Source organism: Eschscholzia californica, unplaced genomic scaffold, assembly GCF_041429995.1.
Source record: "Eschscholzia californica isolate CP2 unplaced genomic scaffold, dmEscCali1.0.p SCAF_4, whole genome shotgun sequence".
NCBI lineage: Eukaryota > Viridiplantae > Streptophyta > Magnoliopsida > Ranunculales > Papaveraceae > Eschscholzia > Eschscholzia californica.
Genome location: NW_028238461.1, coordinates 9,852,037 through 9,877,834, shown reverse-complemented (window position 1 = coordinate 9,877,834; position 25,798 = coordinate 9,852,037). Strand labels below are relative to the sequence as shown.

Genomic DNA, 25,798 nt, shown 5'->3' with positions numbered 1-25,798 from the left:
AAACCAAGGTGAAAACAGTAAGTTTTCCCTAGGGAACCACATGATCATGATATTTTTTTAACAAATTTCCCCCCAGTTGAGGGAAATTAGACAAAAGAGGTGAAAACAGCCTAGGGAACCACATATCCATGATTTCGTCATTGTAATAACGGAACCTCAAAAAATAAAAAAAACTAGGTACATTACTAAAGTTTCTTCCCATTTCTGAAATTTGGTGAATAGTATGATTATATTAGAGATATAACATATCAATTCTATTTACAAAATAGTCACAAAGAGATTCATCAAATTATACTATTGCCAATTTTACTCATAATCTTCATCCCCATCGCTTGAATCGCCGCCATCGATTGAATCACCCTCATCATCTTCGTCTGAGACTTGATTTCCCTTTTCAGCAGAATCTTGATATATGCTTTCGAGGGTGTCTTGCATTTTGTTCATCGATTTCAGACTTATCGGTTTGTTTGTGTCTTCGCCACCACAAGCTTTCCTATCATCTAAAAGTTTACCAATTCGCTTGTTCTGCAAAAACAAACATAAAAATTCTAAGTGCATAACATGTTGTAGTCTACATTTGTTTACAGTACTTGATAAAAGATTTAGCTTACCAAACGCCTAAGTACCATAGCCAAATCAAAGAACATATTGCAATAACAAGTTTTGAAGCTAACACAACAATCTTAACTATAACAAAAGGGGGAAAACAAATAAGCAACTAATATCATCTTATGACAAATTCTCAGCAAAACCCTAGATGTAAAACTCACTAAAACTTTAAATATAAAACTTACAAAAACCCTAGAAATTAAAAGGGGAAGAAAAACTCACAAGATTTTGGTTGATGTCTTCTTCATTAGAGAAAATACTAGGGAAGAATTAGCCGAAATTTTGTAGTCGATGACCGGAAAAGATTGAAAGAAGTCGGACAGAGATTAGGAGAGACGATTTGAAGAGAGGTCGAGTGGAAGAAGAAGGCACCGTTTTTTTTCTTTTCTTTAATTCTGGTATATTTCCATATATTACACTTGAGTCCCTTAAATTCTGAATCTTAGAAGGTCTTTAAAATAATAACTCAAAACTTACATCTCCCTTTACTAATCTTGGCAGCTCCCCAACCATAATAGTTCCCCAACAACAATCCTTAGCTCCCCTTACCATTGGCCAAAACGAAATGACAATTTAAGTGACAGACTTTTGGTTTAGGGGATCATCAAGAAAGTGGTTATCTAGAGGGAATCATTTTGATGAATTGGATACTTTTGGGGGACCAAAGTAGAATTAACCCTTAATTATTATTTGGTCGTTTGTAGCATCCAGTTATAGTTGGGGGATCTGACACATATTGACTAGAAGGCAGCCTATTGTTTAGTCTTAAGCCCTAAAGTCTACCATGTATGTATTTGAGCCACTCATTTTCATCTTCACCTCCATTTCAGACTACTACTCTCAACCACTTTCACCGGTGTGACCTTCCCTACAATTTTTTTCTTTGTCTTTCTCCTTCTCTCTCTCTCCTTAAAATCTCTCTCGTTCGGTGAAAAGAAGGATTTTTTTCATCGAAACTCTTTCCTTCACCAAACTAAAGAAAAATGACAGATAAGAGAGAGAAAAAAAATAGTGATTGTGGTGGTGATGGGAGATGGTTGTGCTTTCGTGAACTTGTAACCAGAGGTAGTGGTAGTAGTTGAAAACTGTGCGTAAATATGAATTCTAGGAGTTTAGATTTTGACACTTAACATTAGGTTGCAATTTGGTACACACTAGATGGACCCAATATCCTTATAGAAGTGCTAAAGGCTCAAATTTTGGGGTCGACCGCGAGACGAAAGGTGATGTGTGCGACCCCAATTAGTCAGACCGTTTCTCTCTCCTCACAGCCAGACCAATTGGGTCCGACAACGTCACTTTTGCACCCCGTGGTCGATCACAAAATTCCGTCGTTTAACTTTTTTAATTTTTATATTGTTATGCTTCCAACCAAAACTGGATGCTCCAAACACTCACCCTAACTATTGGGTTTATTTCATTTTGGCCCCCTAAAGATGATCAATTCATCAAAATGACCCCCTAAAGATGACAAATTTTCATTTTGATCTTTCATGTCATTCAATTTTAATTGCTTCGTTGACTTTTTCTTTTCTACCTCTCTCTTCAAAACTCTTTCCTTTCTATCCTTTGTCACATTCTTCTTGTCGGTTGTTGGTTGTCGGAGGTTGGTCGTTCCCCATCGACAAACATCATTAATTTGTTTTTTTTATCTCTTCTGGTTCCTCTCTCTTCTGAGTCAATGTTTCCTCACTTCCGCATTTCTCTCTTTCTCTCTACCGTCACTTTTAACAAAGTAAAGAGAGAATAAGAAACCCTTAATCGAGGGGTTTCATTGGAACCCAAATTTAATCTCTTCATCATCATCATTTAAGCTCCCTAAATACCCAGATTTTAGTTGCTATGATTTTGCTATTCTCCCCGACTTCAATTTATTTTCTTTAAAATTGTATCTCGATCTTTTTAATGATGTACTTTCTTATTGGTATTCGTTCCTTTAGTAATCCAAAATAAGCCTTTAACTTTTAAGTATCTTCCAAATCAAAATTTTAAGATAATGATAGATACCAGCATCAAAGGAATTGTTACAGCTAAATTAAGGAAAAAAAATCATTTACTTTGTTTTGTTTGATGGACAAAAAACTTCAATTTTAATAAAAAAAAAATCGTATTAGAAAATTGAGAACTGAGAAGAATAACCTAAAGAATCTAATAGATTCAACATATATACAACCAAAAATTGATGAAAAAACTCCACTCTTTACACAAATTTCGAAAATTGAAAAGTGAATTATTCATAAAGAATTCGAAATGATTTTGATACTCGCAGTTCTGAAGCTTCAATCTCTATAAGTTATTGGAATCACAATGGTGGGCTTGGAGGTAACGTATATGACGATAAGAACTCAAAAGATTCAACTATTCAACATAAGACGAGATCAATCAAACGAAATATTCAGCTAGAAAGAGAGACCGGCAGATTTGCGAAGGGAATGAGAAATGAAGGGGTAGTTCTGGTGGAGCAATGATTTGATGAAAGAAACACCTTTTTCAAACATGTGGCTCATCCCGATTTGTGTCTGGAAATCTTGCAACTTTTTCTTTAGTGAATCGAATTCGAAGAGAGAGAACATATGGAAGACTCTGAGAAAAAATATTAGAAATATGGTAAACTTGATGAGGGTAGGTTTCTTGTTTTGTCTCTCTCTCTACTAAGTTCAAAGATGACATGCAAACACAAGTGGCGGTGGTGGCGGGAGTGAGGGAGAAAAGATGAAAAGAAGAAGAACTAAAGTTTTTTTAATTAATGGTGGACATTGGGTGAACGACCAACCTCCGAAAGCCAGTAAGAAGAAAGTGACAAAAGATAGGGAGGAAAAGAGTTTTGAAGAAAAGGGTAGAAAAGGAACAGTTAAGTTAACTGACGAAATAGATCAAAATGAGGCCAAACTAGAAGTTGGTGAATTGGTCATTTTTAGGGGTCTGAAATGGAATTAACCCCCTAATTAATAAGGCCAGCGCTTTGGGGAAAGCTAAATAGTTTCCGGGGTGTGAAATTTTAAAGGGAATATGTAAAATTTCGAAAAGTTTCCGGGGAAACATATTTTATGGGGAATATGGCTCAAAATAAAAAATTCTCCCCCTCACCTCCCTCCACCTCACCTCACCTCCCTCCACCTCATCTCACCTCCCTCCACCTCATCTTCTCTCTCTCTTCTCCGATAGGTCGCCGGCCGGAAATTTTCCGGCCGGCGACCATGAAAAAAAAAAAAAAAATTTTTTTTTCTCTCACACCTCTCTCTCTCTAAACTCCGGCGAAGGGCCCCCTGACCGGAACTCCGGCGAAGGGAAACCCCCTTCGCCGGAGTTTAGAGAGAGAGAGAGGTGTGAGAGAAAAAAAAAAAAAAAAAAAATTTTTTCATGGTCGCCGGCCGGAAAATTTCCAGCCGGCGACCTATCGGAGAAGAGAGAGAGAAGATGAGGTGGAGAGAGAAGATGAGGTGGAGGGAGAGAAGTGAGGTGGAGATAGAGAGCTGAGGTGGAGAAGCTATTTTGCTTTCCCCCTAAATAAAATTGTCAAACAAAATTGACCAATTTTTGACCAAGTCTTCACACCCCGGAAACTATTTAGCTTTCCCCAAAGCGCTGGCCATTAATAATTATTAACCAACCGACCCGAGAAACGAGACGGTAACACGATTAAACACGTTTTATCGTGCGTTGCACTAATGCCAGATAACGTACCTACTTGAAAGAAAGAGAGAGAGAGAGAGGGCCAGAGGGGCAATTTGGGTCTTCGTTAGTCAAAATTGACGGTTACCGCGTCAAATCAGGGGAGAAAGAGAGAAAAGTCAACGGATAATTAGGTCTTCTTAAGTCAGATCTGACTCTGACCACGTCTAAATATGAGCGCTAAGCTTCCATATATAAAGACGACAAGAGGCGGTTTAGCGGGGCTAAAAAAGAGAGAGAAGAAAATACGGCCCACCGCAAACAAACTAATTTTCTCTCTCTACTTTTCTGAATCCCAAACCCTCTCTCTCTCTTTCTCTCTCAAGGCGAAACCATGGTAAGATCTTCAATCTCTGCTTTCTTCTTTTTAAGATCGCATCAGAGATGCAAATCTATGTTTTAATCCTTTAGATCTGAGATCTCCTTGTGTTTTTCTTCGTATCAGATCCTTTTTCAACTTTTATCGATCTTTTCTTCTTGATTTGGTAATTACGAGCTCGAGATCTGATAGATCTCTTCATCCTCATTCCGTTTCGTAAGCATGCGAGATCGATTTGAATGTTTGGATTGAAATTTGAAGATTTTGATCTCTTGCTTTCCGTTTAGTACTTTGATTTGATGAATTAGATGTTTATTTCTAGATACATCAAAATTGTGATTTTGATTGATGAAATTGTTTGTGTGTCTGTGTGTGTTGATAGACGACTTCAAGGCGTCTATCAGACAGGAAGGTGGAGAGATTTCAGAAGAATATCACCAAGAGAGGAGCTGTACCTGAGTCAACTGTGAAGAAAGGAAGTGATTATCCTGTTGGACCTATTGTTCTAGGTCTATTCGTCTTCGTCGTTATCGGATCCTGTAAGTTTTCTTCATTCGTTACCTGTATATCTAATTTGTTGTCATTGTTTATTTGTAAGAACTTCTATCAATACCTTGAATCTTTGTTGCTTGACATGATTGATCCTTGACCTAATTTCATGATTCATTTGGAACTCATGCTTATAAGTTTTATCAATCTCCGCAAATAGATTGGACATTGATGAATATCCAGAAAGGCATTTCGGGAATGAATCTGGTTCTATTTGTGTTCGCTTCCTTTGAAAAAAGGAAGGATCCGAAAGAATTGATCTTTCTTTTGGTTGTTGAATCTCTATGTGATTGATCAACGTATGATATTTATTACTAATGGATAAAAAAGGTTTCTACATTGATTAGGAGATCCTTTCCATTGGCTAGAATCCGTTACTTGAACGAAAATAGATTTTGTGGAATCATACTAGATTATTACTTTTTCATGCGCCAAAGATTTATAGATATTGGATCTAGATTGCACTTTACTCCTTTTAAACCATTCTCTTGAGCATAAAAAGTTCCAAGTGTAGGCTGATAGAGTCTGTAATCCTTTTGTGAGCCAGTATTGGAGCTACCTTTAATATGTAGAATTCATTTTTGGATGTTTTTGTGCCTTTATGATTCTGCATCAATTGCCGTGAAAGTAGTTAGGACTTAGGAGCAGGATCGGCTATCCCACAATCCTGATCGCTTTGATGGAAACGATCCGGGATCCGCTCGAAATCCGCCACGAGTTACTCTGGTAGATCGGGTTATCTGAACTGGTTATATTGTGAATCACCGTAGTGGTTGTATTTTTTTCTTCTACAAGTTTCCTTCTGTTGTTGCCTAGTTTGTTCAGAACAATTAATAAAGAAATATAATGCTACTTTATGCATATAAAACAAATATGAGAATCTTCCAGGACACGAAAATCGTTTTTTCCTTTTTACATAACTCCGGCTAAGTATGTTTGTCAGTTAACTGATCTGGTCACCATTTGCATGCAGCTCTTTTTCAGATAATCCGAACTGCAACTAGTGGAGGGATGGCTTAGATGTCCTCGGTCGGAAGCTCTTGAACAAGGAGGCTATCGGTGTATTCACCAAAATGTCGTCTATGTTTGAAGACTATAATATGTTTTTAACCTAGATCAAGAGTAGGACCAATTTTATAAACTAATCAAATGCAAATGCCGTTTTGTACTTTTTGTCGTTCTGATTTATAGAACTTTAAAAGAATAAATAAAGCCACAGTTTCTCTCCTAAATATTACTTCGCTTTGTTATGTTCATGGCGATCTATTATATGCCTCTCCACCTAGCATTTAGTAGACCTCAAGAATAATATCATTGAAATATGACTCGATCCAGTCTAAAGATGAGGTTAGGGGAAGAAGATTTTAACAATATCCACTATAGCTGTCTAAACTGTTTAATAGGTAGCCTAGCCCCTGACTTGCCTGATGTGTTCACTTATGTACTGTTTAATAGGCAGCCCGTGGCCTGCCTCGACCGTTTACTTATGTTTGCCTTTATCTTACAAAGAGCAGGGTATCTTAGTTTTGATTGAGAGTCATGGGAGTGGGGTAGCGGGTATCCTATTTTTGATTTTGAGAGTCGTGGGAGCGGTGTAGCGGGTATCTTATTTTCGGTTTTGAGAGAGACTCGTGGGAGGTGCATAACGAGGGTTTCAGTGATCTACAAATACTGAAATGCTTGATATATCTTGGTAATCTTGTTTGTCGTAGCGAAAATCATAAAGTTTTTGTTCCCTGTATAATGTCGCACCAACTGAATTACGTAAATGTCTTGTGTTTTGTGGATTGTTTGCCTTTACTATTGTCTTTATTGGTTTGCTACTTCAATTATTCTTCGTGATAACATGTACACGGGTGGATTTTATAATTTCAAACAAAAGCACTAAACATACAAATTTAGAATTGGAATAAGAATTTCTCAACTTTCACAAACATCCATTAATGTATTCTAATATCTTGTGTATGAATGACAATTATTTAAGAGAAGTAAACTTAAATGAATACACGTCAAAGTAACAGAGAATTTGATCATCAAGGGTGAGAGTTGGTAGATCTTGAGGTGAGAGATGATCTCATATCTACAATGGCATTTTCATTTGCTCCCATTCTCATTGCTTGTTTACTTGCTTGAATAAACCTCGAAACAGCGCCATTTACATAAGTATTTGCTTCTTTCACAGTCATTTTGTTGATGGTGCTCATTTCGTCTCTAAATCCACTTAAGATATGGTCACCGTTTAGGACCGATGCTAACTGTACTAGTTCTTTCTGAAATTCAGATAATGTGCGATCTTCGTTAGGTTCTGTCGTTCTCAGCGGAACCGCTTCTGGTAATACCTCTGTGTCAAAATCAACATTCATAACAAACTAAGTGAATTGTTCAGTAGAGAGACAAACATGGAGAGTAGAAAGAGTAGAGAGAGAAACCTGGACAATCTGTTCTAGGAGAGGTTAACTTTCCAACCACCTCTTCAAATGTACCAGCCCAAGCATCTCTCTGAGTCAAGAAGCTAGACGAAAGATTAAACATCTTCTTTATGGTTGCAGGTATCGAAGAATGCTCGAATTCGGAATTTGGAGTAGGTCCTTTCGGGCCACTTATCACTACAAACAAAATCAAATTCAGAGAAACATAATAATAGAAGAAAAAACTCATGCCACGAATGTGACGCTCCAAGACTTGAGCGATGTGGGACTATCACAAGTAAACTAGACAAATGAACAGGGAAAGTAAGACTCTTACCAGTTCCTTTCTTAATCCAAGGAGAGATCATAATGGTTGGTACTCGAACTCCCAATCGATCGAAAGGAAAGTAAGATGGCTCAGTTGCATTAATCCCATCAGGATTTGGGATATTCTGATATGGAGTGATGACATGATCAAAGAAACCTCCATGTTCATCATAAGTTATAATGAAAAGAGTTTCATTCCATTGAGGACTTGATCTTAATGTTTCATAAACTTCTTTCACAAACTTTTGCCCATTAGCTATATCATGAGAAGGATGATCATCATTAGCAGGAAACCCTAATACATCAAAGTACCTTGGTTCAATTACTGTTAAACTTGGTAATTTCCCAATTCTTGCATCTATCTTGAACGATAAATCGAATGGATGAAACTTGGGTATGTACTTCAATTTCCTTAGATTTCTATAAAACAGAGTACTTGGAACACTTTGGAAATATATTCCGAAATCTTTTCCATCTTCTTGGAGAGAATCAAAGATTGTTTTTTGTGTGAATCCTTCAATTAGTCTCTTTGTGTTATGATAGGTAGCTCCTTGTGAAGTTCCAGAGTAAACGAATAGACGATTTGGTTGTGTTGGTCCTGGAATTGAAGAAAACCATCTATCGAAAACTGCGAATTCCTTCACTAAAGTAGCGAAAACGGGTATTGATTCTGGTTTAAATCCTTTCATGACTGTTTCTGATAAATTTGGTGACATTGTTGAACCTTGTTCAGCAAACCCATTCATGGTGGGTATGGTTGAGTTAGATCCAAATATTTGTTCACGAGCTTCTACGAAAGAATGACCCGGGTCTGGATCGACGAATTCAGCATCATCTTTGTAACAAATTGTTTGAGAATTAGGAGTTTTTGTTGAAATTGGATTGCATTCTTTTCCTGTAACTCCATTGATTGATGGGTTTGTTCTTTTCATCCATCCTATCATGTGATCAAATGATCTGTTCTCTAAAACTAGGACTACTACTGTTTTGATTGGTTGAGTTGCAAAAGAAGATTGGATGGTAATAAGAAAGAAAAGAAAAAACAGAGTGAAAATTGATGATGAAGAAGATTGGTAATTGATTTTGAATTTCTCCATGTTTTGTGAGATGATCAATGGGATTAGAGAACTAAGGGGAATGTGGGTATTGTATGAAGTAGAGAGAGAACCTAAATAAATACCATATTGTTGAATATGGTATAGACTAAGAGAAAGAGGATATACCTAAAATCTTTCCAAAGATCATGCATTAAAATGGTAGGATCTTGGTGATTATGCATGACCTCACTCTCACTCTCAATGTCTCTCTCTCCCTATGTCTCTTCTCTCTCTCTCTCTCTTCTCTCTCTCTCTCTCTCTCTCTTCTCTCTCTCTCTCTCTCTCTCTCTCTCTCTCTCTCTCTCTCTCTCTCTTCACTTTCTCTTTCTATCTCTAGAATCCTAGTAGTATATGCCTATCTAAATGGGAAATTAAGGAGGCAAAAGTGGAATGAAGAACGGTAAGAAAAAAAAAATGTGGGAAAAAGGAAAGGTTTTAAAAACTTTCTCCAAAAGGAGAGGAAGATAAGAAGGATTTTGTTCAATGATATTTGTGTAAGAGTCGTGATACTATGCCCAACCACTCTCCACGGTTAACCCCGGCGGGTGAGGCCGGCTCGGTGAGATTTAGAGGGAAAAAGGTTTTTCAAATTCTCTCGGAAATTGATAAATGAGGAGGTTTCTCTCAAAAATTGGTCATCAACTATCATGATTTTCTACAATCTTAAATTGAGATTTTGATTTGAAAATGGTGATCATCTTAAATAATTTGGGCTCACTAACCCTCAAGGTAACATCGTAGATATTGTCTAGATCCCAACTAATTTATTGAGTGGGGTAATTAAATGCACAATCACCTTATTTGTTTGAAAATGGTTGAAAATAAAAAATATAGAAAAGGATTTTCTTTTTGTATCTAAGTATGAGAAAAAATTTGGAATACTATTAACAAAAGGGAATTATGTAAGAAAATATTTTGCTTTTAATATACTAATGCGCTAAATAGTTTTAGTTTCAAAAACAGAAAATGGAATAAAAATGAAGATGAAATTTACTTGCATGTTTTTTTATTGATAACAATATTTATACAAAGAGTGAGAATTCAACATCTACTAGTTTGCCTAAACTTAAATTTTAGCTAAATAGTTTTAGTTTCAAAAACAGAAAATGGAATAAAAATGAAGATGAAATTTACTTGCATGTTTTTTTATTGATAACAATATTTATACAAAGAGTGAGAATTCAACATCTACTAGTTTGCCTAAACTTAAATTTTAGATGTTATTTTATAATGTATATCTATTTTGGAAAACATGTTAGAGGAACCCTTTAATTAACATAACAAAGAGAAGTTATCCCATAATCTAAGAGTTAATAGCCCTTAAAACCCAAGATTTTGGAAGATAGACATAAATATTACCAAATCACCATTGCTTACAGAATATTATGCACAATTAATACAATATCTTAATACCTTTTTTCACAACAAGAACTCAACATCTTTATATACACAAAGTGGGTTAATGATTCTACATAAAAACATCACAATGAATAGCTAAAAATATTGATTATGATTTTCGATATCTTTTCGGTAGCCCATTTTTAATGGAATTGAAAAAAGTCATCAATGTCTTTTTCCATGTCACTAATGCCTTGAGACGTCGATCCTTGTTCGCTTGTCTTTTCACTTAACACAGCCTGCCAAAAACAACGAGTTAGCAAAAAAGGATCGTAAACAACTACCATAAAAGGAAGCTATTTTTGTAATGCCTCGTGTCCTAAAATAAGCGCACGAGTAACGTCGCGACAAGTTACCGACGAGATGACTTTTGGCAGCGTTTTCTCTGTAAATCGAACTAGGAGTCCTCAATTTGGGTATTCCAATTGGGACAACAAAGAGGTTTTACAGGTATTACCGGTCCGATTTACAGAGGAGAATGATGAATTCTAGTTTCATCTGGGAACTGTAGGGGGGGCGTCTTGCATGCTTATTTAGGGCACAGGATGTCGCAATTTTCTAATAAGTCTGTGGCTGAAAGACACTTTACCTTTGCTTGTTTGTAGCTGTCTAACATGCGTTTGTACTGTTGGCGTGCCTCTGGGGACTCGGCCATGGATGTCACCTGTGAGAGAGCTATCTCAATAGCCTCATCTACTTTCTGTTTTCGGAATACCTTGAGTATATCTTCATCATCTTCACTTTCATCTATTGATTCTGGTTCTGGTCTGAATCCTCTTAATCCAGCTCCTTTACGACGCCATCTCAATACAACCTTATCAAAAACGCCAACTGCCCACATAATCAACTTATATTTCTTTCTCACTTGATGGCCTCGAACATGAGCCTGCCAAAAAAGAAATACTTTTGATACTACTTTTCGGAACTCGGAAGGAAACAAATGGTTCTAAGTTAATGTTGTAATAATAATTAATCACAACTATGATAAGAACACCATTTTTTGTTTATACACGTTAACAAAAATTCATAGTTCAAGAACATTTAGAATCCAACTGGGTTGATCTCTAACACTGTAACTGAAAGACACTTGAAAGTCTATCACATTCTCTTTGAGTTCTAATTTAGCTATACCATGCACTGTCAAAATTGGTCGGTTTTCTTTTTCAAGTAGTTTTCTTTCACAATAAAGTGAATGGACAGAAAAATCAGAAGACGAAGAAAAGCAAGAGAAAATAACTTGAATCCGAACCAGGAATCAAAATAAGATGGAAGAACGAAAAAGCAAACTTATAAAATTAATCAACACAATAGCGCCTAGCTTTTTTCTTCTCTTCTTTCTTGGTGAAGAAAGATCTAACCCAAAATACTTCTGTTGTCTTCACTTATATTTCACCGTCGGTGAAGTAGTGGATTTGTGACCGATTTATGCTATGACTCTTACGATTCAGCTATAGAACGGTTTAAGGACCGATCTAAATTGATTTTGATACCATTCGATCCGGGTCGTACAATTTAATTCCTAAATCCTACGATTTTAACATCACTGCTAAGTTCTAACATTTCTAGTTTCGACCGCAGCTAATGTCGAATTTTATGGTTCTACCATTCTATTCATATATCTAGGAATTAAAAGTTGGGTACGTAAGAGACACCACGAGCGAGTGGCACGTGTGGGGGGACCACACTTCGTCCCACATTGAAAGGCGAGTCCCCAGACCCTGGGCTATAGGTGTGACGCCAGTACTTGGGACGTTGACGAGTTTCAGATGAGCTACATGCTGGCGGCTAATCAAGGATAACATCACCAAGCCTTCGGGGTCTGAGTCACTACAGATATAATATTAATACATTGGTATCATATTAAACTTATTGGTATGGTTTGAGGGACTCTGTGTCATGTTAGGGAGTTCCCTATTATTGCTTTCACTAGGGCAAGCGATTTTTCTCTGATTTTAGCTTAAACTAAATGTCTGAGGTTGCTGCATATTCATAGTTTAAGTAAGCGAAATACCTGTATCCTCACTACTTTTTGACGCAATGCTAGAAAGTCCTTGCGTCCTTTCCAACCACGATATTTTTTCTGAATAGATAGAGCAGCTCTATCTAATTTGTGATCACGGCCACGGAAGGTTAACTTTGAAGCAACTGAAATCCCCTGAATATCCTCCGAAGTGAAACCATACTCATCGTAACTAGCAGTAGCAGCTTCTTTTTGCTGCCTTCTCCTAAAAGAACGTGCACGAAAGGCAGATTGTATTCGAGCAGCAGCTTGAGCTGCATTTCTGACTGCAGCCAAGGTATCTCTAAGGGATCCTTGATCTTCTGTCAAATCAAGTTGCCCATTTGAGATGCTCTCGATAGTTTTATCTGCCACTAGAGCAGCAGTTCCTTTTGAGATCTCACTTTCTTCTAAGGTGAGAGATGAAAGATGGCTCGTTAGTGCCATTTCTGAAAGATATCCTGCAAGTCCTATGTGACCACTGGCAGAAGCAATTGTAGCTGCAGTTTTACCAGCGGGATCTTGTGAGGTTGGGTCTGTTACTGCTTCAGCTGATGCACCAGCAGCTATAAGTGCAGCAATCATTTTCTCTCTGCAAAATAAAGACAATGATCTACAAGTATTACAACCCGATATTGAAGATAGGTATTTACTAAGTTTATGTCCATAGTCTTCGATCCGTACGCTCACTTTTTTCAATACGAACATACAACAAACACGAAGCAGAGAGCGAGAGTCAGTATTGTATTTACCTCCCAAAACGTGCAGCCCAATGAAGAGCAGTCCATCCATTAACATCACGAAAGTTTATACTGATCCCAGAATCAAGAATTGGGTTTACTGCCCATTCAAAACCCAACCCAGACAACAGGTGAATTATACCTTGTTCTCTCTTTGATAGTGAACAATTTGGTGTGTCTCCTTCTTGATTTTTGGAAGAAAGCCACTGCTGCAATTTATCTTTAAGAAGTTTCTCGAGAAGCCAATCAATGGTGTTTGATGGAGTTACGCTTCCAAATAAAATTGCCTCTATGACAAAACCCCATTGATCTTCATCTATTTCTGTTTCTTTATTTACATCAGTTGAGGATGAAACTCTATTTCCGTTCGGGGCCACAGTTTCAGATAGAAGCATCTGAGCGAATCTGACAAGTAATAGTAGTTCTTCTGTACTCTTAGAATCATCTCTTTTTCGTAAATCAGAGTGAGTAAAGTTATTTGGTGCAACCACATATTCAAATTCTCTTATTTCGCTGCACGATTCTCGGTTACCAGAGGTAATGCACAGAGTGACCTTTCCAGAAATTTGTTTGGGAGCCCAACAACAAAGAACTCCCTCCTGGATGATTTGTGCAGGAACTTCAATAGAACCAAACATACAATGCCATGCACATTCTGAGGGATCACAAAGAAACGATCCGATAATGATAACCTGCATTTAGTGATTTGCTTTTAGAATTTATGATTAAATTATTCAAACAAAAAAATTTGCGGTCATCAGTTCGCCAATAGACTTTTCTTTCTATTTTGACCGTGATTGGATGTCCGATACCAGATTACCAGGCATAAATTTTTCGTGACAATATAAGATCTGAAGAGAGTACCTTTGTGTCCTCGTTGGCATATCCCCACCCTGGGGATATTTCTCGAATGCTGAATTTTTGTTTTTCTGCAAGAGTCAAACTGGATTCTCCACCAAGTATAACTCCGGGTTGATTTTCTTGATCATACCGCATGTTATAGTTATATGGGTCGGTTTCTCGAGTACTATATGCAGAAGACTCTTTGCTTTGAGCTTCTTCGACCAGTGACGTTGACGTCGGAGATTCAAGGTTGTCTGGACCTAGTAGGAACTTCCTAGCTGCTGAGAGCTGCATACTCAAATCATCGTCGGAAGATGGAACACGTACAGTCCTATTTTTTGTATAATCTCCAGTTGGATCTAGCAACTCGGCTGTTTCTGCTTCTTCTGCTTGGTATTGAGGCATTTTCACCATTTCAGATGAAACTGCCTTCTCCTGCACAATAAAGAAGATATCTATGAATACTACATTTCACCAGTTAGAAGCTTGAAAGTCGATTTATCAAATGACTATATTAGCAACATCTTATGCTACATATGCCAATAAATCTGACCTCAGGGTATATAAGAAATTAACAAGCATCAAAATTAAAAGAAAAAGGTGTATATTATGTAGATTTCTTACGCTTCTGTCTGATGTATTGAAATTTTTGTCTTTTATCCAATTTTCTCCTGAACAAAGTTCCAGCATCTCTTTCCAGAACGGCGAATCCTTTCTTTCAATTGTATACTCTGGAGGAAACTGCTGAAAAGATTGCTTTCTATTATCACCTACAACACATATAATTAGCTTAGTTATTCCGGATCTTTATTGTTCAAGCAGAGGTCAGAAAATTTCAAGAACCAGCAGGGCAAACCTGAACGTTGTAGAAATAGGTTTCCTCCGAGATCATCTAATGTCCCTGAATCCTCTGTGAAATATTGATTAGCATCTCCATATTCTGAACCTTCAACATTCTCGTGGTTCGACACCGTTTCACTACATAGAGCTTGTAATTCGTATGATTGCCTGCTGTCTTCATAATAGGTAGAGAGTTCTGCGGCCTCGTTGTCGTTCAAGCTTAACTGCTCCTCAATCCTTCTTAATGCTTGAGAAACCTCAAGTTCATTTGGATTACTACATTCACCTGATCTATCATCTCTGTCCAAGTGATCTACCACATTATTCTGAAGCGCCATCTCAGAACTAACTTCCACAGATCCTGGACTAAATGAACTTCGATATGTTCCACTTATAGCAGAGCTGGAACCTGGATTTGAAGTATATAAGCTCGGTTCCTGACTTGATGTAGGCAAGTGAGACACTGATCCAGCACTAGATCTCCCCTATAATGTAGTTAACATGATTACGTCAAACGCCATAAAAGAATGGTATCACAGGATGTAGCTCTAGTCAAATAAACAGCATTTGTACCATAACTCCGACACCCATAGGTAAAGATAAAAGGGATAGAGGCTATCGTATTTCTGATAGGACTTAAACCAAGGATATAAAAATTAACCATCAACTCTTACCTTTCAAGGAAAATGAAATTAAAAATAAAATGGAAGCTATTTTAGTACATAAGTGAAGATATCAGCTAATGGAAAGAATGCCAAAGACGATGTTTATCTCACAAACACACCTCATTGATATCTCTGTAGTGAACAAGAACGATGTGATCATATGGCCTGCAGAATGAAAATAAACATGACAAAATATATGGTTAAGACTAGAGAATCTCTGTCATCTCATGCAAACAATGCCAAAAAAAACAAATAAAGAATTCAACGGAAGTACATAAAGCTTCGTACGAGTCTAGCATCCAATAGCTTCGCCTCTGGAAACTTGAATTATGTTCTCCATGAGCATAATAACAATTTAAGGCTTCTACATTGCCAACCTAGCCACAAAAAGGAACATAGTGTCATTTGAGAGGTTGATAGCCATCAAATTAATTAGAAGATGCCGCATAATATGAGCATATTTAACAACCTTTAGCCGCTCGTGCGCTTCCCCAACAGTTCTTCCATCCTTCTTTTTTCGCCAATCATAACCATCTCTACGGAAAAAGCGAAGAACCCTCTTGTTGAAAAGAAACAAAGACCCACCTAGTCAGAGATCAAGTTAGCAACTCCGAAAGCAGCTAGTATCATCCCACAAATGATGGGCAGCATCTATATCTAACTGTGGGTTTAAACTTAAAAGCAATAAAAGGAAAAAGGAAGTTACTAGGTGGTTTTTGAGGGGCAGCTTCAGTGAGCTGGTGATTCTCGTGATTTTGTAGAATAAACAGCACTTCTGCCGGCTTCAACCAACGCCATTTAGCTTCTTGAACCAACTCATTTATATTGAATCCTGACATTAGATGAGCTTAGCTGTCAAAAGAAGTTTTTCGACCCACAAAAAAATGATTCATCCTACCCAAATCTTGCTAATTTAGAGAGATATTATGGGATCAAATACATTAGCCTAGTAGTAACATTCGGAAGACGTTAACCTTCATTACATATCAAAGTTATTGTTACTTCCACTTCAATTGGGTCGGACGAGACCAGAGTTGAATCTTTCTATTTCCAAAAAGAATACCCAAGTTGCCAAATTATTGGAGTTCACAAAAAACATAAACATGGAAATTGACCTAGAAAGTGAGAACACTTTAGAATATGATGAACTAAAATATGTTGACTTGATAAAATGAGGATGAAACCCATAAATCAAACACAAATGGGTAATGAAAAATTCAAGTACATGGTGAAAAATATGAACACTTCAAGATTTGAAAGACCACAAATTAAATACCTATAAATCAGAAACCAACAATAACCCATGAATTTGAACTACAAAACAGTGATGAACACTTGAAAAAAGTTAGAGAGAGAGTAGAATTCACCTGGAGGTTGCATCTTGTCTTTCAACAGCTCAAAGAAAGAAAACCCAGTTAGAGAAAAGCTTGAGTGGTGATTTTGAAGGAACCCTAGACTAGAGAGAGAACTTGATGAATCCTAATACCAAACAGCAACATCAACAGTCAAAAGGGAGACAAGTTATTGAGGTGTGTCTCTCTCTATCTGACTTATTAGCAGAAGAAGCAAAAGCCCCACAAAAATAAGCAAAATATCAAAATCATTCTTCTCCTTTTGATCTCAAATTCTAGACTAGTCAATATGGTGTATTAGATTATTGGGTTCACAATTATTCACATTCAGACCCCTTGGATTTCACAATATTCAAATATCAATTGGTAGCTGTATTATAATTTATTTTTAATCCCTCAACAATCAATACTGTATTACTTTCATAACACTAGATTACATGAAAGCTCACTGCAGCCAGCCAGATAGAAGACGTGTTACATGTCCGAGTAATGATAGAAAATGTTACAAGTCAAAGCTTACTCCATACTTGCACAAAGTCAGTTGTCATCATTTTCAAGTCAAGTTTGTTCTATCTCTTGATAAACTTTTTCACTCGCGATGTACAGTTGAATCTTATATAGATTTGAAGGAAATATTCTGTCATGTAGCGGCTTTGTGTTTACAAGACCATTCAGCTAACAAGTTTGAGTTGCGATAAGAAGCTTTTCTTACGTACTTAAAAGTTAAAACAACCAAACTCAAAAGAAGCTCTTAAACCATGAGGTCTGATGATGACCCTATTGCTATCTATTGAGGTTGGATGGTTCTTCATTCCAAACTATTCACTGTCTTTGAGTTCAGATCCAACACCACTCTCCCAAAATTTGAGACACTGTCTCACATAAATCTATGACCAGTGGCGTGGCTGAGATATTGGGTCCCCGGTGCGAAATCTTAATTGGGGCCCCTTATGTCGCAATAAGACAGTATTAATGAAATCATACACCGCAAATAATTATTCAAAATAAATACTCAAATTAACTATGATGTATTTATTGTAAGTAATGAATCTAAGTCACAATTTCATAATACGAACTATAATAGTTCCGTAGAACAAACTAAGTATATGATTAAAGAATCTATAACAGTAAATATTAATTATTTTTGCCTAAAAGACTATTGGAAATAGAAGAAACAACTAATTCAACGGATAAGAAAGTCAAAACCTATTAAATTAAAAAAGCGAAGGAGAAAGAAAGATAAGAGAATGGAGAGTAAGAAAATTGAAACGTCAAATTTTTGTTTTGTTATTTTGGCTTCGTATTGACATATAAGTTGTTCAAATAAATCCCCAGACCTACGAAATAAAATGAGTCATGGTTGAACCAACCTACTAACTACTAATGGCGGCCTACAAAATAAAAATTGGACCTTCAACCATTTAGCCTAAATCAGAAATTTTTTTTTACTTTGGACCTTAAGGCCGTCATAGCCAAAATCAGGTCTCAATTGCCCACAAAAACACCAAAAATCTATATTTCACGTAGCTTGGCGGTTTCGAACACGCAACCTCTACCTTTTGAGGTCAGTAGATCACCAACTGAGCTAACATTTTCAAGTGTCTTACATTAGTAACTTCCATATTATACTGTTCTTTGTTTAATTTTTTCATATTAGGGGCCCTTAGGGAGAGAGGGGCCCGGTGCGATCGCACCGCTCGCACCCCCTCACCCACGCCCCTGTCTATGACAAACTGCCCATGGTACTCTAGCTATTTAGGTATATGCCAGATAGACATTTTTTAGCTACTTCATGTATATTATCTCATAAGCCGTATCTCATATTGTCTATCTGGCATATACCTAAATAAACAAGAAGAATGCCCCATAACACAATACATATGCGGTAGAAGTGTATACATGTCATATTCAAAAAAGAAGATTATACATGTCTTTGGGTAAAAGCTAAGAAGATCTAAATACTAACAATGAAAAAATAGTTCTACAACTTCACTTGGGTCTTGGGTTATGTCTCGTTGTTGACGGCCCATATAGAAAATTTGTTGATAGAAAGTAATTAATCTTGTTAAAATTATTCACATTCCACAATTTTTTTCTTTTCCATACATATGTTCACATTGCCAACTAAATAATTAAACTATATAATATTAAAAAAAGAAAAGAAATTGTGTGTTCATCATCATGTGGAAAAGACTATGGAATTCGAAAGCAATCAATGGCAGCAATGTCATTCCAACTCTCCTCTTCTTTTTTTTGTTGCAAAGCTCTCCTCATTATACCCCTTAACCACCATAAGATTAATATTATATATATGTATATGTACTTTATATAAGATGGAAAGTTATCACATTTTTTGGTGAAGGTAGAAAGAGTATTGTCCTCTTTCTTTTTGTTGCAAAAAAAACGTGGAAAATATGAACACTGTTTTATCTATAAAGCATTTGGATCTTATCACAACCAACATGAAGTATCTTTTTTTTATCTGTGTTTGTGACTTTATGGTGAAGGTGGTACCTGCAACTTTGGATGGGACTAATAATTCCTAACATGTCATTTTTCAAGGTCAAGACTGTGGAACTGTAAGATTAGATAACTAGAATTATCAAAACTCCAAGACTAACTAAATATAGGAATAAAACCTTTCAAAAGTGGAAGCAATGTTTGGTTGAAGCAACTTTGAGTATATAGAATATTACACAAACATATAACACCAAGATCAAAAACTATTCTTCCACACAGCCATATGGCAGGTGCCTTGTCTCACAAAATCAACACCCACTAATTGTAAATCTATCCTAATTTTACAGAAAAAGAAGATGAGAACTCACAAATCAAAATAAAAAAAAACCTAATTCAATCATAATTTGATTCTTAGTTCCTTTTTCTTCTCTTTTGTAGTAAAAAATTTACGGTGCTCCAGTTTTTAGGGCAGGTAAAAGGTAAACAGAAGAATAAAGTCAGAAGGGAGTAATCGTTTTGGAATTCACATCTGCTTACTCCAAGCTCCATATAGTTTGTTTCTTTGTAAACAGTGGTAACAAACGAAAAGAGTTCAAGAACTTGATCTCTTCAAGTAGGAAAATACACCGAGCCCAGCAATCAGAGCAGCACCTGCAGCTACACTGCTATATGCAGCTGCCCACGCACCCGAATTTGTCCGATGACCACCATCATAATCTAGATGTAGCTTTAACCCCTGTTAAAGAATGTTGTTCATCAAATATCGGCATTTGTTCATATATTTACTAATCAAATTCAAAAAAAAAATCTTTAAATAGTTTCACTAGAATAAATTTGTAGCTTTTTATTCGTTAAATCTTTGGATTAGAGTAACTCAGTATCTTAAGAATGTGTTTTTACCTTCAACCCAGCTTGTTTAGCAAGGTCAACAGCCATGGAAAGGTCACCATCTGATCCTAGAACGATTTTATCATGGTCTTCATCCTCGTACTATATGGGAATAAGAAGATGTTAAAAGTATTAAATACAATTTCCATCAAATGTTATATATGATATATGATCCATCAAATTACCTGAATGTGTGGGGGATGGGTTGGATCTATGTCGAGCCTATGTATTATGTTAGTTAAAAGATCAGTCAAACTCCTTGTATCTGAAAACAGAAGCAGCAAAACAATGAAAAGTAAGAAACATGAAACTCGTCATCACCAGAAAAACAAAAAAAAATACACATTATTAAGTATTAACGTGATTTAAATATTATGTCCTTATTAAGCTGGAAGAAAAATAAGTTCTTCATCATGCCATCAGTTTTACTTGTGGAATACCAGAACTATCCACCAATTGCAGCAATGACCCATATTTCTGAGAATAACATTTTTTTATGTTTTAAATAATCCTAGCATAGGATATGATCTTCGAGTTGTTGCTTACCGCAGCTGAATCTGTGCATCCTTCCCCGTTTATCCTTTACCTTGAAATTAAACGTATTAGGCATGCTGGGAGATGGATAAACTGAAGATCTACTTTCTGTTTCATCAGAATTGAATTTTATTGATGCTCCCTCACTGAGATGAAAATAAAGTGTCAGCAGGTAAAATGAATGGGTAGCCGAAGTAGAACTGAACATTACAGTTAACTGTTTATAACCTTCGTGTCTCTTCGTCATCATCAAAAGATCTCGTTGTCAAGGCAGTATCCCAAAGCTTCTGCATCATCGTGCTTGCTGCCTCATTTGAAATGCTACTTCCCACCTGGTTATGAAGACATCAAGGTCACCAAGTTACTTCCTATCCTCATATTTCCAATACGAGTAATTTGACTTCAAATACTGGAAATTGATGATTAATATCTAGCGCATGGTACAGAATAAGAAAAGTAATAGCAAACAAACAAGTCCAAAGGCTCCAAACTTTGGACTATGTTTCCTATTTTGACTAAGACACAAACTTTTACGAGCCCATGACATCAAACTGTTACCCACTTATCTTGCAATAATCCAATACATACAAATGAGCCCTAATTTAGGAGATTATATGAGACAAAAAAAACATTCAAGTTCCCATGGTATACATAAAAGACTGATGTACATTTAACAGAAGATTAGATGGAGCTCATATTTTTACAATAAATGGTACATAACAGCATGGGGAGCAAAACTCACACACCGAACCAATCAGAGAGCAGTCTTTGTCATTAGCTAGGACTCGTTATTTCAGAGGTCTAAAAGATGCAGAAAACAAATACTCCACATCATGTGAACTGTAAAGTAAAAAAGTACACCCGTAATAAATAGAGAATGGGAGAATACAATGAGCATGGAATAGTAACAGTACTAACCGTGACTACTGCCGCATGCGTGACATGAATTACATCAACAACAGAAACAATAATTCCATCTGTGAATGAACAATAAACCTTCTTAAGATTCAATAATAAAAGAACTCCCTCAATTTCATCTTTAATCTACCGTTCTCTCATCCTCAGGAAGTTCGAGCATACCTTTATCAACAACTGGGAGATGTAAGAACTTTCGGTCATGCATAGTATGCAAAGCATCGACTATTGGCGTATCAACTGTTGCACATACAGGGTCTGGGGTCATTACCTGAATATAATTCATTCACAGTGAAAACATATCCTTTATGGCAAGAAAGGACTTAATACATGTTCCGGAAGAAACCGACACGAGTAGATTTATTACTAGGCAATACAAACTTCCAGAATGACATGTTTTCACCAAATGGAAAGCTAAATATAGAGATAATAAAATAAATATAACAGTGCAAGGAGCAAACCTTCTCTACAGGAGTAGAATCTGGAGAAAGATTCAGTCCAATAACTCGCATCAATATATCCTTTGACCTGGTACAGATTTATCATGCTAATATTACCATGGTTGACAACTTTTGTTGCTAATAATAAATTAAAAGAGGAAACAATGATAGTCCCATTTCGAAGAAGTCACCAATTTGGCATGTAAAGACTCACGTCAGTATTCCCTTAGGTTTGTTATCAACTATAATGACCGCTGAGCTAATTCCATGTTCAAGCATCTTCTTCGTTGCACTCAAAACTGAATCAGTTGGTAAAACCGTCACAAGCCTGAAAATTGATAGATATGAGCTCCAATGGTTTATATTAAAGAAACAATTCAAATAGCAATATAATATCAACGAAAAAAAGAAGATATTACCTACTTTGAACTTTCTGGAATTATAGAAGACAATGAGGGTCTAGACATTTGCTCTTTAAGAGTTTCAAGAAATGTATTAGGACCTGTACAATGAACATGATACCAGAGCTTGATTCTTAAGTAAAATATCAATGAAATGTTAAACTGTTTATGTTAACTACATTCTCCACAAACCAGATACAGAAGCACCCCAATATTTCTCCACTCCTTCAACAGCTGCAGCAATGGCCTTCCCCTTCTCAGCTGCTCTGTCCAAACGTGCAATAGCATCATATAGACACTTGGCTATATCAAGTAATCCAATGACCACTCCCTTCTCGAGAACAGGCAGATGCCTAAACTTTCCTGCAAAGAGAAAATTTTAAATTATAAAGAAAGGGAAACAACACGCTCTATCAAAGAAGATGGACATAGTTTCCAAGATAACCAACCGTGGACCATCTTTTGGAGGGCTTCCACAGCTAGACTGTCCGAAAGCACAAAAACAGGACCCCTTGTCATAACTTTAGAAACTGGTGTACTCTCTAAATTTACTTCACAAGCGATGACTCTCGTAGCAATATCCTTCATAAAAAAACAATTAACTATTTCCAAATTAGAGAGCTTACAGTATCTTGAAAGACGAAGTGATAAATAATCTGGTAAATAGAGTAATTAATAATAAACCCAAACCTTATCTGTTAAAATTCCACAGAGCAAACTATTTGAGTTGGTTAACAATAAAGCATCAACCCTGCGAGCAGCCATCAGATGACATGCGTCGTGTAAACTCGTATTTTCAGACAATGTCAAGGCTGTTGACAGTCGCAATCGCTTTACTGTACGCTCACGAATAACTACACTGCCACCAGTAAAAGGAATAAAACAAATAAATATTAGTAGTTACTTATCAATTATAAATTTCAATCATGATCCCCGAAAGAAGATAACTAAATATCTTAGAAAAGACGGGTGACAAATCAACCTTAGTAAAGAATATTTAGAGTATAACATTACCGTCCCAAAGAAATTTAGAATACATACTGAACAACAAAGGGTACTTGACAAGTATTTGTTATGACGAAGATTTGGAGAAATAGAAAAACAATAATGAAAGGCAATCACACAAAATTTTATTATGTGGTTTGGTTGGTGAGACCTACTCCACGATGAACAATGGCGCGATGATTCTCACTATGTATGAAGAACAAGATAACAGAGGTTTCTCAAGGTTCTTAGTAGTAGCACACTAAAACCCTAGCACTCCGCCTCCTCTAACTATCTCCCCGAAACCGAGGAAACAAGATACCCTCCTTACATTGATAACCACCCTTTATAAGACTAGGGCAACATAATTAAACAAGTCGGATTTAGTGGATTGGCTGAGAAATCGGGGAGCCATGCAATTTATTTGGAGCCCTTATTCACTAACACAAAAACGAAACATCAATGTGTAAACATAATATAGTAAACAAAAATTTCTGAATGATTTGAATTAAATAAGATATTCTCAATACCTTAGCTAAATCTAAATGAGCATGCTAAGTTGCTAACTGTTTATTTGGAGCTCCGTACTTAACACAAGATTTTTACCAACCAAATTACATTATTTGATGAAAAAGATTAAAATCTACTTCTACATACATTCATTTAGGAATAATTGTCTGGAAAACACATGAAAGAGAAATGAAAACAGTAAGTATTGAGCTTCAGATTCCGCAATCATTAGTCTAGAAACAGACCAACTAAGGTATTCTTAATTGACTATTAAGAAGAAAAAAGAATTGGATGGAAGGAGTATTGAACTCGTGCTTATAGAGTAAGGTACTTACCAACTAAGATATGATTTATTTTTTCCAACGGGTTAACTTTCAATTTTTATATATCTGCAGTTGTTTGAGGGGGCCCTCGAACTCTTTGGGACAAGCTTGTTGGTTTGGAGAGGAGGGGTCAGTTCCCTCAGTAAGGTCCCCTCAAAGCTATGGCACCCTTGCTCCCACGCCTCTATAGTCGAGGCAACATCTCGGTTATAATTTCTCAAGTCGCTTTCAGGGTTACATGAAACATTGCTTGTATCTTGGAAAATTACATGAAACATTACTAAATTCTAATCCATAAAGGCTAAGAAACCCCAAAATCCAATATCTTAGAGATAAACGAGATTAAGAACAGATAAAAGAGTCTTAACAAGAAATTCTATATCACTATAATAGAATTAATGAAAAAAGAATATGAAGCATTCAATTTTTGATTGCTAAGATAAAACCCAAATTGGAAAAGCAAAAAAAAAGTATAATATACAAGAATCAAATGAAGAACAATCCAGTGATCAAATTAAGAGAAAACGATAACACTTACGGAGGAGCTCTAGACGACACATGTCTTCTTCCAGATTCATGGATTCCATTCAGAGTCAAGCTTGTCCTTGAAGGACTTTCTTGATCATCCATCCTCCTCTATAAACCCAAAACAAAAACCCTAATAATCTCCAACAACTAAGCAAAGCAATTACTCCAGCTCAACGATCACCCCAATTATGAAATCGTAGTTTCAATTACTTGAATTTGCACCAGAGAGTTTCTGGAACAAATCAGAATTGTTGTTGAATAGAAAGTCAACTTATCTCCCGCCAAAAAAAAGGCCACGATATGTAAACCTAGGGGAGAGATTGAATCGTTTGAGAGGTGAGCTGAAGAATCACGTCGGTCGGAAATTCAATCGGAAAAGAGAGATTCCGACGAAAGAGCAGTGACACGGAGAAATGATCAGAGAGAAGAAACCCTAAAAAATAGGTGATCAAAATGACAGTGGTGATCACTTCTTCTTCGTGATTTCTTCTCCGGTCTACTCTCTCCATTTCTTTCTTTCTTTTTTTATTCTAATTTGACCCTTCAAATTTTCCATGTTTACACTTTTACTTTTCTTTCATCATTTCCGAAATTATTCTCTAATAGTCCTTTATGTTTGGTTACTTCACAATTCAATCTCTAAAAATTGTCCAATTAACCATATGGTTACTTCACAATTCAATCTCTCTCTCTCTCTCTCTCTCTCTCTCTCTCTCTCTCTCTCTCCTTCTCTTTAGCTTTTCTTCCATTAAGACCAACTTGTTATGATGTAATCTTCCAATAATTATTAGTTAGTTAAGACTTAAGCACACAACATCCAAGACTAGCTAGTATTAGATGTTTCTGCTGTGCGCCCACTTGTAAGATTGGGTGCACAAATATTACATTAATGACAAAAAGGAGTCCTAACTCCTAACCTAAAACTTGCTTCAATGATTGCTTCTGTTATCTTCATATTAAATATGGAACCCATTCCTTTAATACAAACTTTTGTCAT

At 36.4% G+C, this 25,798-nt stretch overlaps 4 protein-coding genes across 6 annotated transcripts; 1 reads left to right on the top strand and 3 right to left on the bottom strand.

The window, feature by feature from the left end:
• The first annotated feature begins 4,491 nt into the window (after positions 1-4,491).
• Positions 4,492-6,381, top strand: LOC147542464 (uncharacterized). Its single transcript, XM_086633754.1, has 3 exons — positions 4,492-4,618; positions 4,983-5,139; positions 6,123-6,381. The coding sequence occupies exons 1-3, from the start codon at positions 4,616-4,618 to the stop codon at positions 6,167-6,169; spliced, it is 207 nt and encodes a 68-aa protein (XP_086489880.1). The 5' UTR covers positions 4,492-4,615; the 3' UTR covers positions 6,170-6,381.
• Positions 6,382-7,065: 684 nt separating this feature from the next.
• Positions 7,066-9,083, bottom strand: LOC147542463 (non-specific phospholipase C6-like). Its single transcript, XM_086633753.1, has 3 exons — positions 7,895-9,083; positions 7,579-7,755; positions 7,066-7,490 (listed from the first exon to the last, which is right to left on the bottom strand). Exons 1-3 carry the CDS (start codon positions 8,979-8,981, stop codon positions 7,183-7,185), a joined length of 1,572 nt encoding a protein of 523 aa, XP_086489879.1. The 5' UTR covers positions 8,982-9,083; the 3' UTR covers positions 7,066-7,182.
• Positions 9,084-10,314: 1,231 nt separating this feature from the next.
• On the bottom strand, positions 10,315-17,705 carry LOC147542462 (Calmodulin-binding transcription activator protein with CG-1 and Ankyrin domain). 2 transcript variants are annotated; one of them, XM_086633751.1, is made up of 12 exons: positions 16,834-17,705; positions 16,173-16,298; positions 15,936-16,051; positions 15,755-15,843; positions 15,586-15,631; positions 14,818-15,286; positions 14,586-14,731; positions 13,983-14,396; positions 13,131-13,810; positions 12,391-12,970; positions 10,969-11,265; positions 10,315-10,618 (listed from the first exon to the last, which is right to left on the bottom strand). In XM_086633751.1, exons 1-12 carry the CDS (start codon positions 16,844-16,846, stop codon positions 10,523-10,525), a joined length of 3,072 nt encoding a protein of 1,023 aa, XP_086489877.1. In that variant the 5' UTR covers positions 16,847-17,705; the 3' UTR covers positions 10,315-10,522. The 2 variants fall into 2 exon arrangements, with proteins under 2 accessions (XP_086489877.1, XP_086489878.1); XM_086633752.1 differs by having other exon boundaries at positions 15,741-15,843; positions 16,834-17,287.
• A 1,773-nt stretch (positions 17,706-19,478) lies between these two features.
• Positions 19,479-25,539, bottom strand: LOC147542461 (CBS domain-containing protein CBSCBSPB5-like). 2 transcript variants are annotated; one of them, XM_086633749.1, is made up of 14 exons: positions 24,812-25,539; positions 23,147-23,315; positions 22,906-23,038; positions 22,649-22,819; positions 22,479-22,557; positions 22,270-22,383; positions 22,077-22,143; positions 21,781-21,886; positions 21,619-21,677; positions 20,929-21,032; positions 20,713-20,846; positions 20,352-20,431; positions 20,179-20,268; positions 19,479-20,014 (listed from the first exon to the last, which is right to left on the bottom strand). In XM_086633749.1, the coding sequence occupies exons 1-14, from the start codon at positions 24,901-24,903 to the stop codon at positions 19,871-19,873; spliced, it is 1,542 nt and encodes a 513-aa protein (XP_086489875.1). In that variant the 5' UTR covers positions 24,904-25,539; the 3' UTR covers positions 19,479-19,870. The 2 variants fall into 2 exon arrangements, with proteins under 2 accessions (XP_086489875.1, XP_086489876.1); XM_086633750.1 differs by having other exon boundaries at positions 22,906-23,058; positions 24,812-25,346.
• Between the last annotated feature and the right edge of the window lie 259 nt (positions 25,540-25,798).

Bases quoted from the DNA above. Each gene is read 5' to 3' on its own strand.
- LOC147542464 (XM_086633754.1), top strand. The intron at 5,140-6,122 runs GTAAGTTTTCTT...ATTTGCATGCAG, and splicing joins CTTCGTCGTTATCGGATCCT to CTCTTTTTCAGATAATCCGA.
- LOC147542463 (XM_086633753.1), bottom strand. From the start codon at position 8,981: ATGGAGAAATTCAAAATCAATTACCAATCTTCTTCATCATCAATTTTC. The intron at 7,756-7,894 runs GTAAGAGTCTTA...TTTTGTTTGTAG, and splicing joins TTGGATTAAGAAAGGAACTG to TGATAAGTGGCCCGAAAGGA. The intron at 7,491-7,578 runs GTTTCTCTCTCT...ATTTTGACACAG, and splicing joins TCCTAGAACAGATTGTCCAG to AGGTATTACCAGAAGCGGTT.
- LOC147542461 (XM_086633749.1), bottom strand. From the start codon at position 24,903: ATGGATGATCAAGAAAGTCCTTCAAGGACAAGCTTGACTCTGAATGGA. The intron at 22,558-22,648 runs GTTTGTGGAGAA...TTCATTGTACAG, and splicing joins TTGGGGTGCTTCTGTATCTG to GTCCTAATACATTTCTTGAA. The intron at 21,887-22,076 runs GTTTGCTCCTTG...AATTATATTCAG, and splicing joins ATTCTACTCCTGTAGAGAAG to GTAATGACCCCAGACCCTGT.
- LOC147542462 (XM_086633751.1), bottom strand. The intron at 15,632-15,754 runs GTACGAAGCTTT...TTCATTCTGCAG, and splicing joins AGCTATTGGATGCTAGACTC to GCCATATGATCACATCGTTC. The intron at 13,811-13,982 runs GTACTCTCTTCA...CACTAAATGCAG, and splicing joins ATGCCAACGAGGACACAAAG to GTTATCATTATCGGATCGTT.